The sequence below is a fragment of the Lynx canadensis genome, chromosome A2, assembly GCF_007474595.2.
Source record: "Lynx canadensis isolate LIC74 chromosome A2, mLynCan4.pri.v2, whole genome shotgun sequence".
Classification (NCBI taxonomy): Eukaryota; Metazoa; Chordata; class Mammalia; order Carnivora; family Felidae; genus Lynx; species Lynx canadensis.
In genome coordinates this window covers 79,696,093-79,715,790 of record NC_044304.2, presented here as the reverse complement: position 1 = coordinate 79,715,790, position 19,698 = coordinate 79,696,093, and the positions used below count along the sequence as shown (strand labels likewise).

Below are 19,698 nucleotides of genomic sequence, written 5' to 3'. Positions count from 1 at the left end.
AAAGCTCTTTGAATCACAACATTTGAATCTGAGTCACTCGCCAGTCTTTTCTCTGTCCTATAAAGGCAATTTAAACACAGGTCTAAACCAGGCTTTTTGATTCTCAGACTTTTCCCTCTCAGCAACCTTCCATCTCAACTACCCCATGGGAGCAGTAAGATCTCTTTTAGGCATTGGTTTTAAAGAAAGACCACTTCATACAAGCAGGTTTAGGGGGATTTGAGGGCTTGGGAGAATCACTAGAAATTACTGTCAGTTCATGCTGTAAAGCTATCTCTGCCCCTGGGACACATGGCCTGCCAGATGGCCCCATAAATCTGATTACCCTCACCTTCCCTCTTCTTCTTCCATGCTAAAACTCTTCTGATTTTCTGATTTACCAGCAACTTCAGGGGCGTTAAGACAAATGAAACCTAACAGAAGTTCTGACCCTCCACTGCCACCAATGCACTGATGATGCATCATCATGAATTATATTTTTAGAGGCTTGCAAGTGTTATATTGGGCTGGCTCATATTTAGGTCATCGTCCCCACCTCCCCCAAATGCCTCTGATTTCTTAAAGACCTTCTGAGAATCTACAATCATCCTTGCAAAAAATTCTTAGTCACCTAAACCTACTTGCCTTATACTCCTGTTTTAATTCTGACCTCTTGATTTCCAAAGACCTGTCTAAAGGACCTGGAACTGTAACACTGGAATTTCATGCTTATAGGACAAACTGAATGTAACATTCCAACACTAACCCTTTAGATTCTTTCCCAGTTTCAACAATAGCCCCTTCATCATCTTGTGGATCTTGTATTCCTATTTCTACTCTCTCCCTCTCTCTCTCCACACAATTTCCAATCTTCGGGTTATCAGATGATGGGAATGGTTGGTCTTCATCACTTAGGGTCTGACGTGAATCCTCTTCCAAGTCATAGGTATTTATGTAGCAGAATGCCTTTTGGAGCTTTTCTTCCTTCCTCCCCAACACCCTCTGGCCCCAGTGAACCATTCTAAGCTTTCCTATACATTCCTGGTAGTTTCGTATTCCACCTGGTACCCCCTGTTTCTCATGTTCTTGTAAGGTGGGCATTTTGAGCATAATGGCAAGATACTATCAAGGAGCCTCTATGTTTTTCATCATGGTAAAGTGTGGAAGTGAGTGTAGACTTAAGGGTCAAATTCTAACAGAATTCTCTTCTTTCTGCTCAGAGAATTCAATGGTCACATGGGCCAAAATGGTTTATTACCAATATTGTCAGCTGCTATTGAGCATTCTGGTTTCGTTGCTTTGAGGGGGGTGGGGTGGTGGTGGTGTTTACATGTTTCTTTATATCAGAATCAGCAGAAACCAAGAGTGGCCAATGGAAAGAAGGAAATGGAGATTGAAAGGCAGGGACTGTTAAAAGAGCAACGGAACGACTGTAAAGGGAAAAAATTAAACTAAGGAAACAGTACAAAGTACAGGTGTAAAACAGCAATGCTACATGAAAATGTAAGGAATTACACTGTGGATAGTTCACAGGAAAATTACTCTGAAAACAACTCTCTGGCTAGCTGGAGCTTTGGATTGTGAGAGATACCTGGACAATGAAAACAATCGTCCGCTGTCTTCACTGTATCCTTAGCACTCAGCGCAGTGCCTAGACACAGAACAGTTGCCAACGAATATTTGCCTAAGAAATACAACACTAGCCAAAGAACCCAGTGCTTTCAGACAATCTACACGTTTCTGTGACCCAGTCACTTCCATGCCCCGCAGGCTCCATCGATGGCAGGATTTGTGGGGAAAATGATCTGCCTTAAAGGAAAGTACAGGGCATCCACTGGCTACAGTTCGGTTGGCTGCATGCTGGGGGGTAACGCGAAGAGGAAACAAGCTCAGTAGAGCAGCTATGAGACCACCCCTAAATTGTGCCTTTTACATGATTGTCTGCGAGGCTCCTGTCCAACTTCTGTCTCCACCTCGTGGAACACCTGGCAACGGAGGAGTTAGCCAGGGGGCAGTTCTGTGGTTGTAACAGAGAGGCTCTGGGGGGCAGTACGTCTCCTCTTCCTGGCGTCTCTTGCCTCTGCACCTGCCGCGCGGCCCCTCGCGCCTCCGCAAAGATGCAGAGGTCGAAGCACGTTGCTGTGCGGTGCAGAAATGCTCCCAGAATCAGCCTCCCACGCCCGCTCCCTAATACCAACCGGGATCCTGGGATCGCCTCTAGGATCCCTATGGGTGCTCCCGCTGGCTCCTTAGATTCTCACCCCACGCCCCCCAACTCCAGTCCCGCTTCTCTGGCACACGCCCACCACTCGAGGGGCGTCCTAGAGTGGTGGCGGTCCTCCGCGCCCCGGGGCGGCCGGCGGGGGGAGGGGGCATGGGGCGGAAGGCGGGAAGCGGAGTGGGGGGCGCCCGAGCTCGCGCGCCACACTGCCCCGCGCGGGATTTGCCGCCTTCAGCTGCAGCAGCTGCAGCGGCGGCGGCGGGTAGAGGGGTGGAGGGCTGCGAGGAGGGCTGGAGCCCGGGCCAGGAGGGAGGGAGGGAGGGAGGGGGGCCGGGAGGCTGTGCCAGGCGAGCCGGAGGGGTGCTCAGCGCTCCCCCGCCCTCCTTCCGGGAGCGAGGATGCAGACTCTGAAACTGGCGCTGCTGGGCTGAGGCAGAGGCAGGGGAGTTGCAGCGCGCGCGGCTCGGTGAGTGTGTCTCCTGAGCGCGGAGAGGCGGGGGGAGGCGGAGGACGAGGAGGAGGAGGAGGAGGAGGAGGGGGAGAATGCCCGGAGCCGCCGTCGCTGCCGCCGCCGCCGCCGCGATGCTCCCGGCTCAGGAGGCTGCCAAGCTGTACCACACCAACTATGTGCGGAACTCGCGGGCCATCGGCGTGCTGTGGGCCATCTTCACCATCTGCTTTGCCATCGTCAACGTGGTGTGCTTCATCCAGCCCTACTGGATTGGCGACGGCGTGGACACCCCGCAAGCCGGCTATTTCGGGCTCTTCCACTACTGCATCGGCAACGGCTTCTCCCGGGAGCTGACCTGCAGGGGCAGCTTCACGGACTTCTCCACGCTGCCCTCGGGCGCCTTCAAAGCCGCCTCCTTCTTCATCGGCCTCTCCATGATGCTCATCATCGCCTGCATCGTTTGCTTCACCCTCTTCTTCTTCTGCAACACGGCTACGGTGTACAAGATCTGTGCCTGGATGCAGCTCACCTCCGGTGAGTGCGCGCTCACCTCCGCGGAGGCGGGGGGGACCGCGGGGCGCCCGAGCCCGGAGGGGCGGGAGTAGGAGGGGCGGGGGCTGTGCGCGCCGCGGGGTGCCGAGCAACTTAATCCGCCAGGGCGTGGGGGGTGGGGTGAGGGCGGGAGCCCTGGGCGGCCGGAACCCCCGGGGTTCCCCAGCCCGGCACCCGCGCGTTGTCCCGGGCTTTCCAGAACCTCCCCAGCGCGGGGGACGCCGCCCAGGGGGACGCGCCGGAGGAAGGGCGGTTGCTGGGCCGAGTCCGCTCGTAAATGGAGGTGGGGAGAAGGGGCCGGCCGCTTAGGGCGCGAGCTGAGGGACTAAGGAGGGGACTGACCCAGCCTGGCGAAAAGCGGATTTGGAGAGGTTGTAGTGGAAGGAGAGTCAGCCTGCCCTGTCCCTCTGTGGGACTGTTTCTGTCATTGCTTCAGGAGGGGGTGGTGCTGGAGTGAAACTGTTTCACTCTGTCCCGGGCAGTTACAAAAATTTTATCATCCATCTGGAAATGAGTAGATGCTAATCCTGTTGTGGTTTTCAGCCTTTTAAGAAAAATGTAGCTTAGCATGCTCCTTTTAGCAATTCCCCAAATGTTAATGTCAAGTCTTCCGTTTGCTTCCTTGTTGGCAAAGGTCCTTACGTTAAATCCTTAAGCAGAGATCTTGAGGGAATCAAGATTTCTCGAGATCTCATTTTGGGGAAGTGGCTTTAGGGAGATGGGCTGAGAGGAAAACCTGTTCCATTAGTATTTCTGATCGCTTTTGCCTGTGGTTGATAGCATGTTTCTAGCTAGAGGACATGGAAGTACTTTTTCTGAGCATTAAAGTTACTTTTAACCCAGAAAGGATAGGGGTGCGTTTCCCGGTGGCTTTGGAGAATCGTGAAACAAAACTGACTCCTTTCTCTCCTTCCTGTAATGCGGATTCCCACTCTGGTAGCCACCTTGGATGCCCTGCCTTATAAAGGCAGCCTCCAACACTTGACACCCTCCTGTTCCAACATGGTTGGGTCCTTTTAATTTTATGGGTGATCTGGTTGTGCAAGCATATAGGATATTTCAGGCAGTCAAATGGTTTCATTTGTGTTTGGTCTTATTGTTTTCATTCTTTAAGGCTCATGTTACCTTTAGGATTTTGTACTTACTCTTACGTTTGGGGGAGGTTTTTTGGGGAGTAGGGACTTGATCCCCGAGTTTACCAGGATGATGAAGCCCTTAGAGGTGCTGGACAAGAACATGAAGGTTCATGACCTTGTATTGCTGGTTGGCATAAGAGAAACTTGTGGGAGCCTAAACTTGTGTTATGGAAGTATTTGCTATGTATGAAGTGCGTGTCTCAGCTGATTTTGATTTGCGACGTTATGGGAACATGTGCAGGTGAAAGGCAAGAAAAGAGCCTTGGGAGAGAACCACCGCCCCCAAACCATTATCCTCCTGAAATGCTCCAAGCACCCCACAGACGCTCTCTGTTTTTATATATAATGTTAACTTTTGTGGCCATTTCAAGAGCAGACTAACTTTGAGATTTGGAATAAAGTCATGTATTATAGTTGTTCTTGACATCTGGCTCTGGTTTGACTTTGACGACAAGAGGACACTGAGGATGCAGCTGTTTTTTAGAAAAGGAATTGACCCTGCACAGCTAATTTTAATTTTTCTAAGTTAAATGACCTATTTAGACTGGTGATTCAAAGTAGATTGTTTTTCGAAGGTCTCAAAGTAATTTGCGGGTGATTTCTCAGCAACGTATTCTTAAATATTTTATTTTTATGAGTTTCCATACTCTGAACCCAAGCTGTTCTGTTTTTGTCTTATTTTAAAAAGGAAAGAAAACATCTTTGGGAAAGAATTGCCAGCTTTCAAGTTAATACGACTGCAACTATTATGGTGTTTTTTTTCTTTCCTTTTCCTGGAATAGAGCAGAGAGGAATCATTCTGGGGTAGTAAAATATGATGTCATGTTTTCAGAAATTTGACATAAATACACAATCCTGTTTCCAATATGTCACCATAAAATGCGATGATGGCCTTTGTGCTAATGAAGATATTTGGGCATTTACTTCATTTTTGAAGGAGTCCAGGACTTTAGCTTGTAGGCATACTTTTTAAAACCTTTCTTCGCAATTTATTTGGTATTTTATTCCTAGATAAACCACAGAAAGACGTAATTTTGTTTATTAATGAAATATATTAATTAAGGGAGAATGGATTATGACGATGGGGTAGTTAAGAATAAAAGTCAATTATGTTCACAGATTTTTAAGGAGTGGGATATAGAAGATACTTTTGAAGAATGTCACATTTAGGAGCCCCTGACTGGCTCAGTCGGTAGAGCATGCAGCTCTTGACTTCTGGGGTGTGAGTTCGAGCCCTACGTTGGGCGTAGAGCCTACTTAATAATTAAAGAAGCATTTTACAAAAGATGTCACATGTAGTGGTTTTCTTTTTTGAAGTCTCACGACACTAACAAGAAATTTAGCATAACGTAAGTTATTCTCAAAGTTTAGGTTCTAACCTTTAGACCATTCCCCTCTCATGTTCCGCCTTCTCATGCTTATAATTTAACTGTACCTAGGCTAATCTCAAGTGTAATTTGCAAGCTATGACAGATGAGACTTAATGTGCTATTTGCTTATTAGAGACTGTTTAACCCTCATTGGAAGTCAAGCGACTAACTTGTGTTTTCAGGTATCTAAGCATTTTCACGTAGTAACACCATAAATCAGAGCCAAGTAGAACATAAAATCCCATATGAAATGATAAGAAGATGAGGAAGCAGGAGACTTTCTTGGGGGCAATACAACATCAAGAGTTATCCTTATTATGATTCTGAGCAAGGAACTAGAAAAAGTACTTAATTTATTGGACCTGAAAATGATGTTGGTCTTCTATCTAGATATGCGAAGCACATATAATTAATGGTGCTATTATGAACTCCTTGCTCTGTCCCTCTTGCTCTCCCCTGTAAATCATTATTAACCTCAGTAGAGTGAAGTTGCCGAATTAGGAGCTAGTTATGTCACACTACTTCTGGATGTAATCCTATACTTATGGACCATGTCTAATATAAAGACTGAAGACATAAAAATAATACATAGAATAAGTAACAGCAATCAGAGATGCAACGTTTTCCTAATTTACAGAGAGACAACTTCTTGGGAAGAAAAGAGACTTTTATTCTTTCTGTATGATTTCTCTCACACTAACTGGTCAAGTAGGTAATAAAGTCCAGATTTTTTTTTTTTTTTAATCAGGATGGAAAGAGAATTTTGTTGCTCTGGGAACTTGATTCTCTGCTTCCATGTTCTTGCTCTTTAAAATCAGTGTGTCTGTCTGTTTCTAAGTCTATTAATAGCCAAGTCTCATAAGGGTGTTGTTTTGTTTATTTGTTTTATTGACTGTAAGCCATGTCTGGAATTGTTTCCAGAAGCCCAAGTGTTAACTGTTATAGGCCAAAGAAATCTTTTCTTTTTCTAATAAGCTAAAGCATTAAGGGGTGCCTGGCTGGCTTAGTCAGTTGAGCACATGCCTCTTGATCTTGAGGTTGTAAGTTCAAGTCCCACATTGGATGTAGAAATTAGTTAAAAATAAAAAATAAGCTAGGGGTGCCTGGGTGGTTCAGCTGGTTGAGGGTCAGACTTTGGCTCAGGTCATGATCTCACGGTTTGTGAGTTTAAGCCCCACATCAGGCTCTGTGCTGACAATGTGGAGCCTGCTTGGGATTCTCTCCCTCTCCTCTCTCTCTCTCTGCCCCTTCCCGGCTTGTGCTTTCTCTCTCTCTCTCTCAAAACAAATGAATAAACTTAAAAAAATATGCTAAAGCATTAAAGTAAAATTTATGGTTTTTTAGACATCCACCATGGACTTCTTGGGGACAAGCAGCAGATGAAGGGAATTGCTTTCATCTATGAAGTAGGGCCCCAGCTCCAGGTTGGATTTCTTTATTCAGGAGAGATCAGTTTGGGAGAAGGGATCGCATTTGCCACATCCTCACCTCTTGTCGTTTGGAGTGTACCAACAAGAAGCGCCACCAAGATGGCGAGGCTGTATGGCAAGGGTTACGGGCTGAATTGCTTAGTCACTTTCCCCTGCTTCCCTGCCTTAGTTTTTCTCAGCTCTTTTTAGCCAACTTCCTTTCTTAAATTTTATAACTTTGTTGTTTAGGTGAGAAGAGAATCATCAGAGGTAATCACTGCATTTCTTAGCCTGTAAGAAGAGCTTTTGCAATATTGTATGATACTGTCTCAGGGCACCTTGCTCTTATCTATCTTATCAACATTTGAGATGATAGAGGTGTTTGTGCATTTGTTTAACGTCTGTCTTCTCCAGTACATGGAAATTTCCATAAAGCCGCGTCTGTTTTTCTTCATATTGCATAAAGGTCAAGATCTGGACACTGGAGTGAAAAGATGTGGGTTTCAAACCTGGCTCTGACACTCACTGACTGTACCGAGGGAATGAATTTCTCTGTATTTCAGTTGCTCATCTGCAAAGTGGGCATGTACTTGTGCTTACCTCAGGCGATTGGTGCAAGGATTAAAGAGCTAATGTGTACCCTGGGAACAGTGCCTGGTGCACAGGACGCAAGTGCTCTATGAGTGTTAGGTATGGTTACTGTTCTTGTGTTCTTACTGCTGTGCCTTGACACACAGTAGTATGTGCATGTCATGTGCTGAATAGTAGATATTCAATAAATTGTTCGTGAATAGGAAAATGAATGATTAATGGGGTAAAGAATGAAAAGGGGAGATTTAAAATTTCCCACATGCCCTGTTGAGAAGCGAATGTCGTATATTCTTTGAAGCCACGATGCTCATCTTTCTCATTGGTTTGTAGCAGTAATTGCACTAAAGGATCTCTTCCGCCATGCTTTGACAGCAGTGATTGTGACTTGCAGCCTAATTTATGATGAACTTACTCCCAAATGGGGGTCTTTTCTGATGCAAGGGTCATGATCTTTATTACAACCATAGGACATCGTCAATTATATCTTAGGGTTCAGCGAGTTTTTCCTTTTCCTCATTTGATTTCTCATGAAAAAAATCATTCAAAAGGACGTTCTATGGAAGAATCACAAGATCAGGCTTTCATAGGAGCAGGGACCCTGTTCTATATTGAATTTGCTTCCATACCTTCAGGAGCAATCCAGACAGGAGAGGATGTGTCTTTGCAGACTTTCCCTTTATCTGTCTGGGCGTCATTGCAGATGTGTTCTTGGACCTGCCAGGGATCCTGCCAGATCTGCTCAGACGGGTGGCAGAGCTGTGATGCAGGTCTCGGAAGAGGAGACAAGGCTAGGACTTACAGGCCCTCAGGACCTTCACCAGTTCTTACCCTTGGGCTGGTGCTGGGCCTATGAGGAAGTGACATCCTGCCTCAAAGAGCTGTTAATCCATCCTAAGTTCAGAGTTACGGAATGACCTTAAAGAGGGGTTTTTCTTCTTCCAGGGCATTCCACACACTTGCTCAGATGCAGAGGGAAGGGGGTGTACAACTGGTGACGGCAGTTTTCATTTTCTAACACTATGCTCCACCTATAAGAATTTTCTATTTGCCAAGTCACACTTATAAGAAAGTGATTTAAAATGAGAATTCAGAAACTGTTTTCTTTCTTTCTTTCTTTCTTTCTTTCTTTCTTTCTTTCTTTCTTTCTTTCTTTCTTTTTTTTTTGCTTTTATGCAGCATGACAAGGGATGTGACAGTTGAAGAGATGTTGAAAAATATATTAATGTGAATGTCAAAACAAATGATTTTTATAACAGTGGGATTTTAAGTGAACATCTGTGAAAAATAGCAGACCCCATATAGCCCATGCAGTATATTGTTAGGTGTTTTTTGTCTTGGTGCAAGGCTGCGCATTTAACAGCTTTTTTTTTTCCATTGTAAAAATGCTAACAAGGTGCTTATATACTTCTATTCAGCAATAGATAAATAAATATATACTTAACCAGAATGTGGTATCAGATGCTTACCCATGAAAACAATTATTTAGTGATAAGTGCTTATGTTTGGTATGATATTGTGATAAGAGAATCCAGATGGCCAGGCCGGTATATTGCATTTTATGTACATACCTTAGGAATCTTTCAAAGTGAATAAAATTTTAAATGAGGAAAAGCAGAGGGGCGCCTGGATCGTTCAGTCGGTTAACCATCCAAGTTCGGCTCAGGTCATGATCTCACTGTTCGTGAGTTCGAGCCCCACTTCGGGCTCTGGTGACAGCTCGGAGCCTGGAGCCTGCTTCGGATTCTGTGTCTCCCTCTCTCTCTGCCCCTCCCCCGCTCACACTCTGTGTCTCTCTTTCTCTCTCAAAAATAAATAAACATTAAAAGAATTAAGAAAAGAAGCGAGCAGAACACATAACTGTAGGTGGAGTGTGTGGCTCAGTGCACCTCTGTGTATGGTGTGAGGCTATAGGGTGAGGAGGAGACAGAACCTCAGGTCACACTGGCGAGAAGCAAAGAGCAGACTCTCTGAGAGAATTCTAATTTGGGGGGCTTAATGACATGACAACTGGGAGAGTTTTAAAGTGTAATTTCCATAATGTAGTTGAACTTTGGGGGTCAGCACCAGCTTTAATTAATGTGATTTTTTTCTTATAATGAGTCAACTGGAATTTTTATTTGATATGAGGAAAGACCAAGGAGCTGACCTTTATTCTTAATAATAACAAGAAGATATTAATAATGACAGAAAGTAAGAGGCTGGTTCATATAGCCAGTAGTAGGTAAGTTATTTGATGGCTTAAACGTAAAACTGTTATGAAAAGTCATTGGGGCATTTCAAAAAAGAAATAAAATGACCTCTGCCAGCATTCTTAATGTCCACATAATTGATATTATGCATCTCTCAAATGATGGTTATGATTCTATGATGTGCTTATTGCACAGGGTCAGAGTGTCATTTCTTAGTTTACCCTGTCCTAACTGTAATCTTGAACACATTTCTCATGTCCTCTGTGAAAATGAAACAGACAAATGAGTGGTTTGCAAGAGAAAGATCATTTTTTGACCACCATAGACGTGAACCCTACCTAACTACTACTGGACAGAATGAACGAAGAAAGTAACCCTTTCTGAAATAGTGTTGCTGACACGAGATCGCCATAATGGGTCTCGCATGCCGAGATTCTGACATCTTTCCAACACTCATGCAACCAGATGTGCAGTGCGGCAGGGGCTGTGTCTGCTGAATAGGTGAAAGGATCCTAAGTGATAGGCTGAGTGAAATTAGTCTAACTGCATGAAAATTTGAGATTATGACTCATCAATGGAAGGGCTAGTGGCAGAGTAGTGAAAGTTAGTGAAAGGAGTGGTAAGCGATTGCAGATCAGAAAAGAGGCCTTAGCTCAGAAATGGACAGACAGAACTTAACTAATCGAGAGAGTTCTCATTCTTTTTCCAATTAGAAAACAATGGCACACAGGAGTGTGAAGGGAACTCAGACCTAGCTTTGGTATGGCATGCATCATAGACCCATTTCCTTAAGTGTCTGGAGACACCTTGTGGAAATAGTCTCGGGGGCAGGGTGCTCTACACCTCCCCTCCATTTTTAATGTTTATTTATTTATTTTTTATTTTTTTTTATTTTTTTATTTTTTAAAAAAAAATTTTTTTTTTTCAACGTTTATTTATTTTTGGGACAGAGAGAGACAGAGCATGAACGGGGGAGGGGCAGAGAGAGAGGGAGACACAGAACCGGAAACAGGCTCCAGGCTCTGAGCCATCAGCCCAGAGCCTGACGCGGGGCTCGAACTCACGGAGCGCGAGATCGTGACCTGGCTGAAGTCGGACGCTTAACCGACTGCGCCACCCAGGCGCCCCATAATGTTTATTTATTTTGAGACAGAAGGAGAATGCATGCGTGTGTGGGTGCACACATGCAAGTAGGGGAGGGGCAGAGAGACAGGAGAGAGAATTCCAAGCAGTTTCTGCGTGGTTGGTGCAGAGCCTGCCATGGGGTTCAGTCCCCCAAACTGTGAGATCATGACTGGAACTGAAATCAAGAACTGGATGGTTACGTGTCTGAGCCACCCGGGTGCCCCCATTCTTTGGTTTTAATGAAGATCAAGAGTGAGGTTGCAAAAAATCAAAATGACAAGTATTATCCTTGACAGAAGGCTCAGTATTTTAAAAAATAGGCAAATAGATCCAGCTGTGGAGAATGACAGGGACATTGAAGAGTGACACCGATAAATGAAATATGAATAGAAAAGACGAGAAGAAATTCAAGGTTGCAAAGCCTGTGGAATTTCAGAACATCAAAAGCCTGTTGGAGTTGATATCATCAATGCTTAAAAATATATTGGCATAGGACGAGCAGAAGGCTGGAATATGCATTACCTTGCAAAGCTGTATGCCAATCTCAGTTCCCAAGAAGGAAAGATTAAGGCTCTGTTGTACACCCCCCTACTACTCAGGGGTTATAATAGATTCTAATATCAATCTATTCAAAGAGAGAGATGATCAAACTTCCTGTATGGCAGATGAAAATATAGAGGATTAAAATAAGCCAACCAAAGAAAGAAGTCATTGTGAAATTTGATAAATAGAATTCCTGTAGTTTCTCTTTGAAAATCTAGTTAGAGATTGTGAAGCTAAATTGATTTCTATAATGTTTTTTTTTAATTTTTAATTTTTTTTAACGTTTAATCATTTTTTTGATAGAGAGAGACAGTGTGAGTGGGGAGGGTCAGAGAGAAAGGGAGACAGAGAATCTGAAGCAGGGTCCAGGCTCTGAACTGACAGCACAAAGCCTGACACGGGGCTCGAACCTGTGGACCGTGAGATGATCACCTAGCCGAAGTCGGACACTTAACCAACTGAGCCACCCAGGCGCCCTGACTTTTTATTTAAAAAATTTTTAAAGTATGCTCCACACCCAGCATGGAGCCAGTGGGGGGCTTGAACTCATGTCCCTGAGATCAAGACCTGAGCTGAGATCAAGAGTCAGAAGCTTAACTGACTGAGCCACCCAGGTGCCCCTCTATAATGCCTTTCATAGGGAAAGGGAACCTATCCTAACTATGGAGTATCTAGGATAAATATATTTACAGAACACATTAGGAATGGGTAGTTAGTGCACACTACATTAATTAAATTTAAGATACAGATGATTAAAAACCATCAATATTGTAGATCTATAATGCCAAATATTAGTTAACTGAATATCTACCTTTTAACCAGTTACCTGGAAAAGATGTAGCACTGAATAGTTGGCATTTCTTAGAAACCTTCATAGAGAAAGGCTGTTCTGTAGTGTTTTACAAACTATGGTTGGTGACCCTTTGATGGGTCATGACATCAATTGAGCAGATCATGATCAGCATTAAAGCTTGGATTAAAACCACAGGAAATATGAATATAATGCAGATAGTAAGGGTTTCATGAAACCTTTATTTCTTAAAATATTTATATATGTATATGTGGACTAGATTACAACATATAACGTATTGCTTACTGTGGGGTGTACTCACTATTCTAGAGAAAAGATGAAAGTGTGAATTTAGAAAAAAGAATTACCTCTTCTTTGGAAAATTGTGAAAGTTTTGTGCCAATTCATAGGTAATTTTGTATTATAGGGTAGATGTAGATTTGATAAAACATACTTAACCTAAGTATATTTGAGACTTTTCTTTCTTTCTTTCTTCCATTAATGACTTTGATCGCTAATGTCTCCTTATTCACTTGTGGGTGGATTGAAAATAAGAATTATTTTTCCAGCTGTGATTTGATTTCATTCATGCGATGCAAAATGACATGGTCCACCTCTGAGCAACAATCTCTCTAAGCAAACATTTAAACAAATGTACTTAACCCAGGGCCAAATGGATATAGACTCAAAGGCTTTTAACAGTTGGAAGGATATTAATAACTATTTAGCAGTCTCTTCATTTTCTAGGTAAAGAAACAGTAATGGAAAACACTAAACTATTGAGCAGCTACCATTTTCAAAAATCTTTAGTGTATAGTTCACAGCAATTCTACAAGGTTAGTGGTATTATACCCATTTTGCGGATGAAGAAATTGAGGCTTAAAAAGTTGTTTGAGGTCTCATGCCAGTAAGTGGTTTGAGCCAAAAATCAGACTTTCCCCCTTCCCTGAAGAATGTTGCCTCTGAGTCTGAGAGAAATTAAGAGTCTTCCCAAAATTACACGGTGGTGGAATTGAGAGTAACACATATGATTCCCAGGGCAGTTCTGTTTCTACTTTCTCTTGCCTCCCAACTTGATGTGCATTTGCTTCAGTGTGCATTTTCACCATGCTGTATCAAGGGAAGGAGCTGGTATTTACAAGGAAAATCATTGCCAAATGTTTACCAGACTTCTCCCTTCAAGCCTGCTTAGGAGTGGGAGGTATTCCTCATTCCGTCCTTTTTGTTTCCCTAACCTAGAGCTGGGGTGGTCCTTTGCCGGTTGTACCTCTGATCTCAGTGCTACTATTCTTAGACTGAATTCCTATAGGCCAAGGGCAAATGCTACCTCTAAAATGTTTCTGTTATATGATGTTACTAAAGATCAAGAATATTCGATGTTGCTTTTTTTTTTTTTTAATTTTTTTTTCAACGTTTTTTTATTTATTTTTGGGACAGAGAGAGACAGAGCATGAACAGGGGAGGGGCAGAGAGAGAGGGAGACACAGAATCGGAAACAGGCTCCAGGCTCCGAGCCATCAGCCCAGAGCCTGACGCGGGGCTCGAACTCACGGACCGCGAGATCGTGACCTGGCTGAAGTCGGACGCTTAACCGACTGCGCCACCCAGGCGCCCCTCGATGTTGCTTTTGATAACTGTGAAGAGAAAATAATTTGAGTAATATCTGATAATATTTCCCTATCATCTGAGAAGAACTTAATAAGAATGCCTAAGTACTTTGGTCTTGACATAATCCAAAGGTTGTCTGGTCCACATTGCCTTCAAAACATAGCTGCTGCTTCTTCTTTTTTCTTTTTTTATAAGTTTGTAAGTGATTGAACAGTTCAAAATTATCTCCAAAATACATTTTTGTTACTTTGAGTCATCACTCTAGACAAATAAAATGGAAGAGCTACACCCTGTTAACACGAACTTAAACTCTTTTTTTTTAAGAATCTTTTTTAACATTTATTTATTTATTTTGAGACACACACACACACACACACACACACACACACACTTGTGTGTGCAAGTGAGTTGAGGAGGATCAGAGAGAGAATCCCAGGCAGGCTCCACACTATCAGTGCAGAACCCGATGTGGGGCTTGAACTCAGGAACCACGAGATCATAACCTGAGCCAAAATTGAGTCGGATGCTCAACCAACTGAGCCACCCTGGTGCCCCAGTCACCTTGTATTTCTTTAGCTTTCCTGAAGAAGGTAAGAAAAACAAACTCAACATGGCCTCGTTAATATTTTCATTTCAGGTGTAAAGTCATTAGCTTATTGTAAAAGGAGAATATCAGTTTGTTAAGGCTACGTCTATGACTATGACCCAAACCACTGAACTGATTAATGAACACATGAAAATTCTCTGCCTACATCCCTTTTGGAGTAAATATCCAGAGTTGAGGTGGACTGGAGAACTTGCTAAATAGGGATGCTTGGTCAGACTCCGCTTTTAGACACGCTAGTAAAGAGATGCTTGGTGAGCACTGCCAGGCAGTGTCCCAGCTGTGTCCTGGAGGTCAGAGTGGTTAGCTCTGCTCTTCCTGACCTCTCAGTCTGCTGGAAAGGGCTCCCCAGCAAGATGAACTCAGATGGGGAAATGGGCCAGGATCTCCCTAGCCCCACTTCACTTTACTGAGACCCCTCCATCGAGTGCAGGATGGGCTCTAGAGGGAGCTCCAGCCCTGTCATCTTGTGTTTGTCAGGACTTTCCCTTTTGTAAGGTCAGGTCCACAGTCCTTTTCCCCCTGACACTACTTGCAAGATAACACATTAGAGGGTAGAGAGTGAAGGGTAAAATATGAAGGGTGAAAAAGAATAAGAAAAGGGATTTGTTCAGAATATGTGCAGTAGAGGGGAAACCTCCTTTATCTACAAGGAAAAAGCCAACTCCTCCTGGACTTCTCTGAAGTCCTTTGTCTTTATATAAATTCTCTGAAGTGACTCTTTATAACTTATATGACCTTTTAAGAAGCAGATTGTGACGCTCCAGTGGCCTACTTCTGTAGAGGACTCATTGGGATGGTCTTTCCCCATCGGAACATTTTGGCTGTTTTTTTCTTAGCCTGCAGAGGCACACTTTGGAATAACTTGGACATCACTGGAGAATCAGCAGGTCCCTGGAGACCTGGTATAGTAGTTACTAGAGAATTCAAAAGAAGTAGAGGAATTCAGCACTGCGGAATTTGAAATGGCTCTTTGATCTTGGTGGTCATGAACTATGCATTATGGTTGCATCTCTGCAGCAGCCTGAGCAATGAAAAAAAGTAGAATTGGAAATTACCTTCCTTGGGAAATTTTAGGAGCTTTCCAGAATTTAAAAATAATGTTTACAGTAACTCAGAACATGGACCCCAGCCATAGGCCAATAATGCTTCTATGTTCAGAATGAAAAACTGGACACCTGATTTCATAACTAGCTCCACCTACATATCCTAGTCTCTATTTCCTTAAATACAAGATAAAAAGAGAAGGAATGAATGCCTGCTAGACTCACACATAGTTTTCTCCCCTGGAAGCCACTCAGAGAACACACAAGTTCCTTTCTTCTTTTCTTTTACTTTTTATTTTTTCCTAAGTGGGACCTGAACTCAATCTATTTTATTTTATCTCGTTTCTATTTTATCTCTTTGGGAACCTGAAGTGCAGAAAGTTCTTTAGAGGAAAATTCAAAAACCACACTCCCCTTCAACATCAAGCCTTTTTTTTTTTACCCCCATCTCATACTCAAAAAGAATTTTTTAGGGGCACCTGGGTGATGCAGTCTGTTAAGTGTCTGACGTTGGCTCAGGTCATGATCTCATGGTTCTGAGTTCAAGTCCTGCATCAGGCTGTCTTATGTCATCATCGTGGAGTCTGCTTCAGATCCTCTGTTCCCCTGGAGCTCTGCCCCTCCCTCACTCATGCTTGCTTTCTCTCCCTCTCTCAAAAATGAATAAACATTAAAACAAAACTAAACAAAAAACAATTTAAAAAAAAGAATTTTTAAAAATTCTCTTTGGTATTCTCCCTCATTAGCCCCGATGCTTCCCCTCTGGCCGGCCCCGGTGTCCACTAAGGTTTCTGCCTGAACAGGCCAAGCAGAAAATCTGGAACGGTACTGGTACCACAGTTCAGTAGAGCACACTGGCATTGTTGTGGGACTTCTTTAGAATTGGGGGACTGAGTTTGATGTGCGTAGAGCAAAGAAGAAAAGTTCTGCAATCAATAGGAGTTCATTTGACGAGGGCTGTTCCCCTCCACTGTGTACTATTAAAGAATTGATTTTTTTTTTTTTTACAAAAGGTTTCTAAAAAAACCCAACCTAATGATTGTGAGAAGTGGTCCCTAAACACTAAAGTTTTAATTGTTATAGATTTATTTAAGACATAGTATGAGTCCAGCATACAACTCTTCCACATTAAGCCTCCTGGGGACACGAACAATTTATTTGGAATTTATTTCCAAATGTGTTAAAGCACTATCTGAGTTTAGTATAGAAATATGGCTTATATGAAGGCAAGCTTGAAGTTGTCCAATGAAAGAGAAGGTGATTTAAATTTCTGTTGTAGTTACGATGTTACTTAGCCTCGCCATCATGCTGGCTTTGCTTAACGTTTGCAAAATGAATCACTGTTTCAGTTCGTCTGTGAACACACTATGAATAATGTATTTTACATTTGTGTGTGCAGTGCCCGTGTGTGTTTGTGTGTACAGTTTAATAAAATGACCACTTGTGTAGCCACTACCCACTTTGCTGATAATATCTGCCCAGAGGTAGCCACTTGCTTGAGTTTTGTGTTATTACCCTATATTTCTTATGGTTTTATCACTAATGTACATATTCTCGAGTAACACATTAGTTTTTTTTACTGTTTCTGTTTTTAAAGGAGATGTTTTCAATATTTTACTGTTTAGTATGACATGCTGTAGATGCAAGTACTATTTATTAGGCTAAGAAAGTTCACTTATATTCCTATATTGGTAAGAAGTTTTTAGATTTTGAATGTATGTTGAATTTTATTTTTTTCTTTTGATTTATTTGTTTTTAAAAGCATCTTGGTTTTAAGGATGCCACTTTTTTTTTCTTTAAAGTTTATTTATTTTGAGAGAGAGAGTGCATGCATGCATGTAGGGGAGAGGCAGAAAGAGAGGGGGAGGGAGAGAATACCAAGCAGGCTCTGAGCTGTCAGCCTGGAGCCCATGAGATCAAGACCTGAGCTGAAATCAAGGGTTGGATGCTTAACCAGCTGAGCCACTCAGGTGCCCCATGTAGAATTTTATCAAATGCATTTTCTGCATCTACTGAAATGATCAAATGACGTTACTGCATTAATCTATATTGATGAAGTGAGTTATAAAACTGGATTTTCTACTGTTGATGCATTTTAAAAACAAAGCCAACTTTTATACATATTGTGAGACTCAGTCTCTAATATTTTATTTATTACTTTTTAAAATAATTTCATGAGTAAGTTTGGTCTTTTTTTTTTTTTTTTGCATTGTCATATGTCTTTATCTAGTTTAGGTATCAGGGTTTTGTAAGATCTATAAAAGTAGTTGAGAAGTCTCTTTTTCTATTCTTTGAAAGAATTTGTGTACAATTGGAATTATCTGGTCCTCGAATGTTTAATAGAATTATCTTATAAAACTGTCTGGGCCTGGTATTTCTCTGTAGGAAAGTTTGGAACTATTGATTATATTTCTTTGTGTTAGAATCAGTCAGGTTTTTATTTTATCTTCAGTCAGTTTATAAAGATGTATTTCCTAAGAGTTTCATCTACATTGTCAAATATATTGACATAAAGCTGTTGACACTATTATAATTGTATAAGAGCTATTTGTTTGTGTTTCTGTTTTCTTTAGATTGATTTTGCCAAAAGTTTGTTCAATTTATTCGTTTTTTTAAAAAAGAACCAGTTCATCTTTGTTGTTCTTTTGCATTGCATTTTTCTGTTCAATAGCAATAATTTTTGCTTTTATTTTTTACTTTTTTTCCCTCCTATTTTTTTTTAACGCTTATTTATTTTTGAGACAGAGACAGAGCATGAATGGGGGAGGGTCAGAGAGAGGGAGACACAGAATCTGAAACAGGCTCCAGGCTCTGAGCTGTCAGCACAGAGCCCGATGCGGGGCTTGAACTCATGGACCGCAAGATCATGACCTGAGCCAAAGTCGGCCACTTAACCGACTGAGCCACCCTGGTCCCCCTTCCCTCCTATTTTCTTTGGGTTTATTTTCTTGTTCTTTTTCTAACTTCTTGATTGACTACCAAGCTCATTAATTTTTTTTTAATTAAAAAAAATTTTTCTTTTTTTATGTTTATTTTTGAGACAGAGAGAGACAGAGCATGAACGAGGGAGGGTCAGAGAGAGGGAGATACAGAATCCGAAGCAGGCTCCAGGCTCTGAGCTGTCAGCACAGAGCCCGACGCGGGGCTCGAACTCACGGACCGCGAGATCATGACCTGAGCTGAAGCTGGCCGCTTAACCGACTGAGCCACCCAGGCGCCCCATCATTAATTTTTATCTGCTACAAACTTATGGAAAAAACTGCTTATCTATAGTGAGACTTAAAAAAAAAATTTTTTTTTTTTTCAACGTTTATTTATTTTTGGGACAGAGAGAGACAGAGCATGAACGGGGGAGGGGCAGAGAGAGAGGGAGACACAGAATCGGAAACAGGCTCCAGGCTCTGAGCCATCAGCCCAGAGCCCGACGCGGGGCTCGAACTCACGGACCGCGAGATCGTGACCTGGCTGAAGTCGGACGCTTAACCGACTGCGCCACCCAGGCGCCCCAAAAAAAAATGTTTTTTAACATTTATTCATTTTTGAGAGTGAGAGAGACAGAGCATGAGTTGGGGAGAGGCAGAGAGAGAGGGAGACACAGAACCTGAAGCAGGCTTCAGGCTCTGAGCTGTCAGCACAGGGCCCAAAGCGGGGCTTGAACTCATGGACTGCGAGATCATGACCTGAGCTGAAGTTGGACGCTTAACCAACTGAACCACCCAGGCGCCCCTATGGTGAGACTTTTGAAGAGACCATCATTAAACATTTTGATTAGGAGGGGCGTCTGGGTGGCTCAGTCGGTTCAGCGGCCAACCTCTGCTCAGGTTATGATCTTGCCATTAGTGGGCTTGAGCCCCCGCATCAGGCTCTGTGCTGACAGCTCAGAGCCTGGAGACTGCTTCAGATTCTGTGTCTCCCTCTCTCTCTCTCCCCCTCCCCTGCTTGCTCTGTCTCTCTCTCTCAAAATTAAATAAACATTAAAAATTAAAAAAACAAAAACAAACACATTTTGATCAGGAATTGCATGTAGCCATCTTAGGCATGACACAAAATGAAAAATATATATGTTCTTCGTGAAAGAAAACTC

The 19,698-nt window shown here is 42.8% G+C and overlaps 1 protein-coding gene across 1 annotated transcript in view; it reads left to right on the top strand.

The window, feature by feature from the left end:
* The first annotated feature begins 2,743 nt into the window (after positions 1-2,743).
* Positions 2,744-19,698, top strand: part of LHFPL3 (LHFPL tetraspan subfamily member 3) — a 588,527-nt gene continuing 571,572 nt past the window's right edge. Inside the window, exon 1 of the mRNA XM_030307793.1 lies at positions 2,744-3,185. Within this exon, the coding sequence (XP_030163653.1) occupies positions 2,744-3,185 (442 nt within the window). The remainder of the gene's footprint in view (positions 3,186-19,698) is intronic.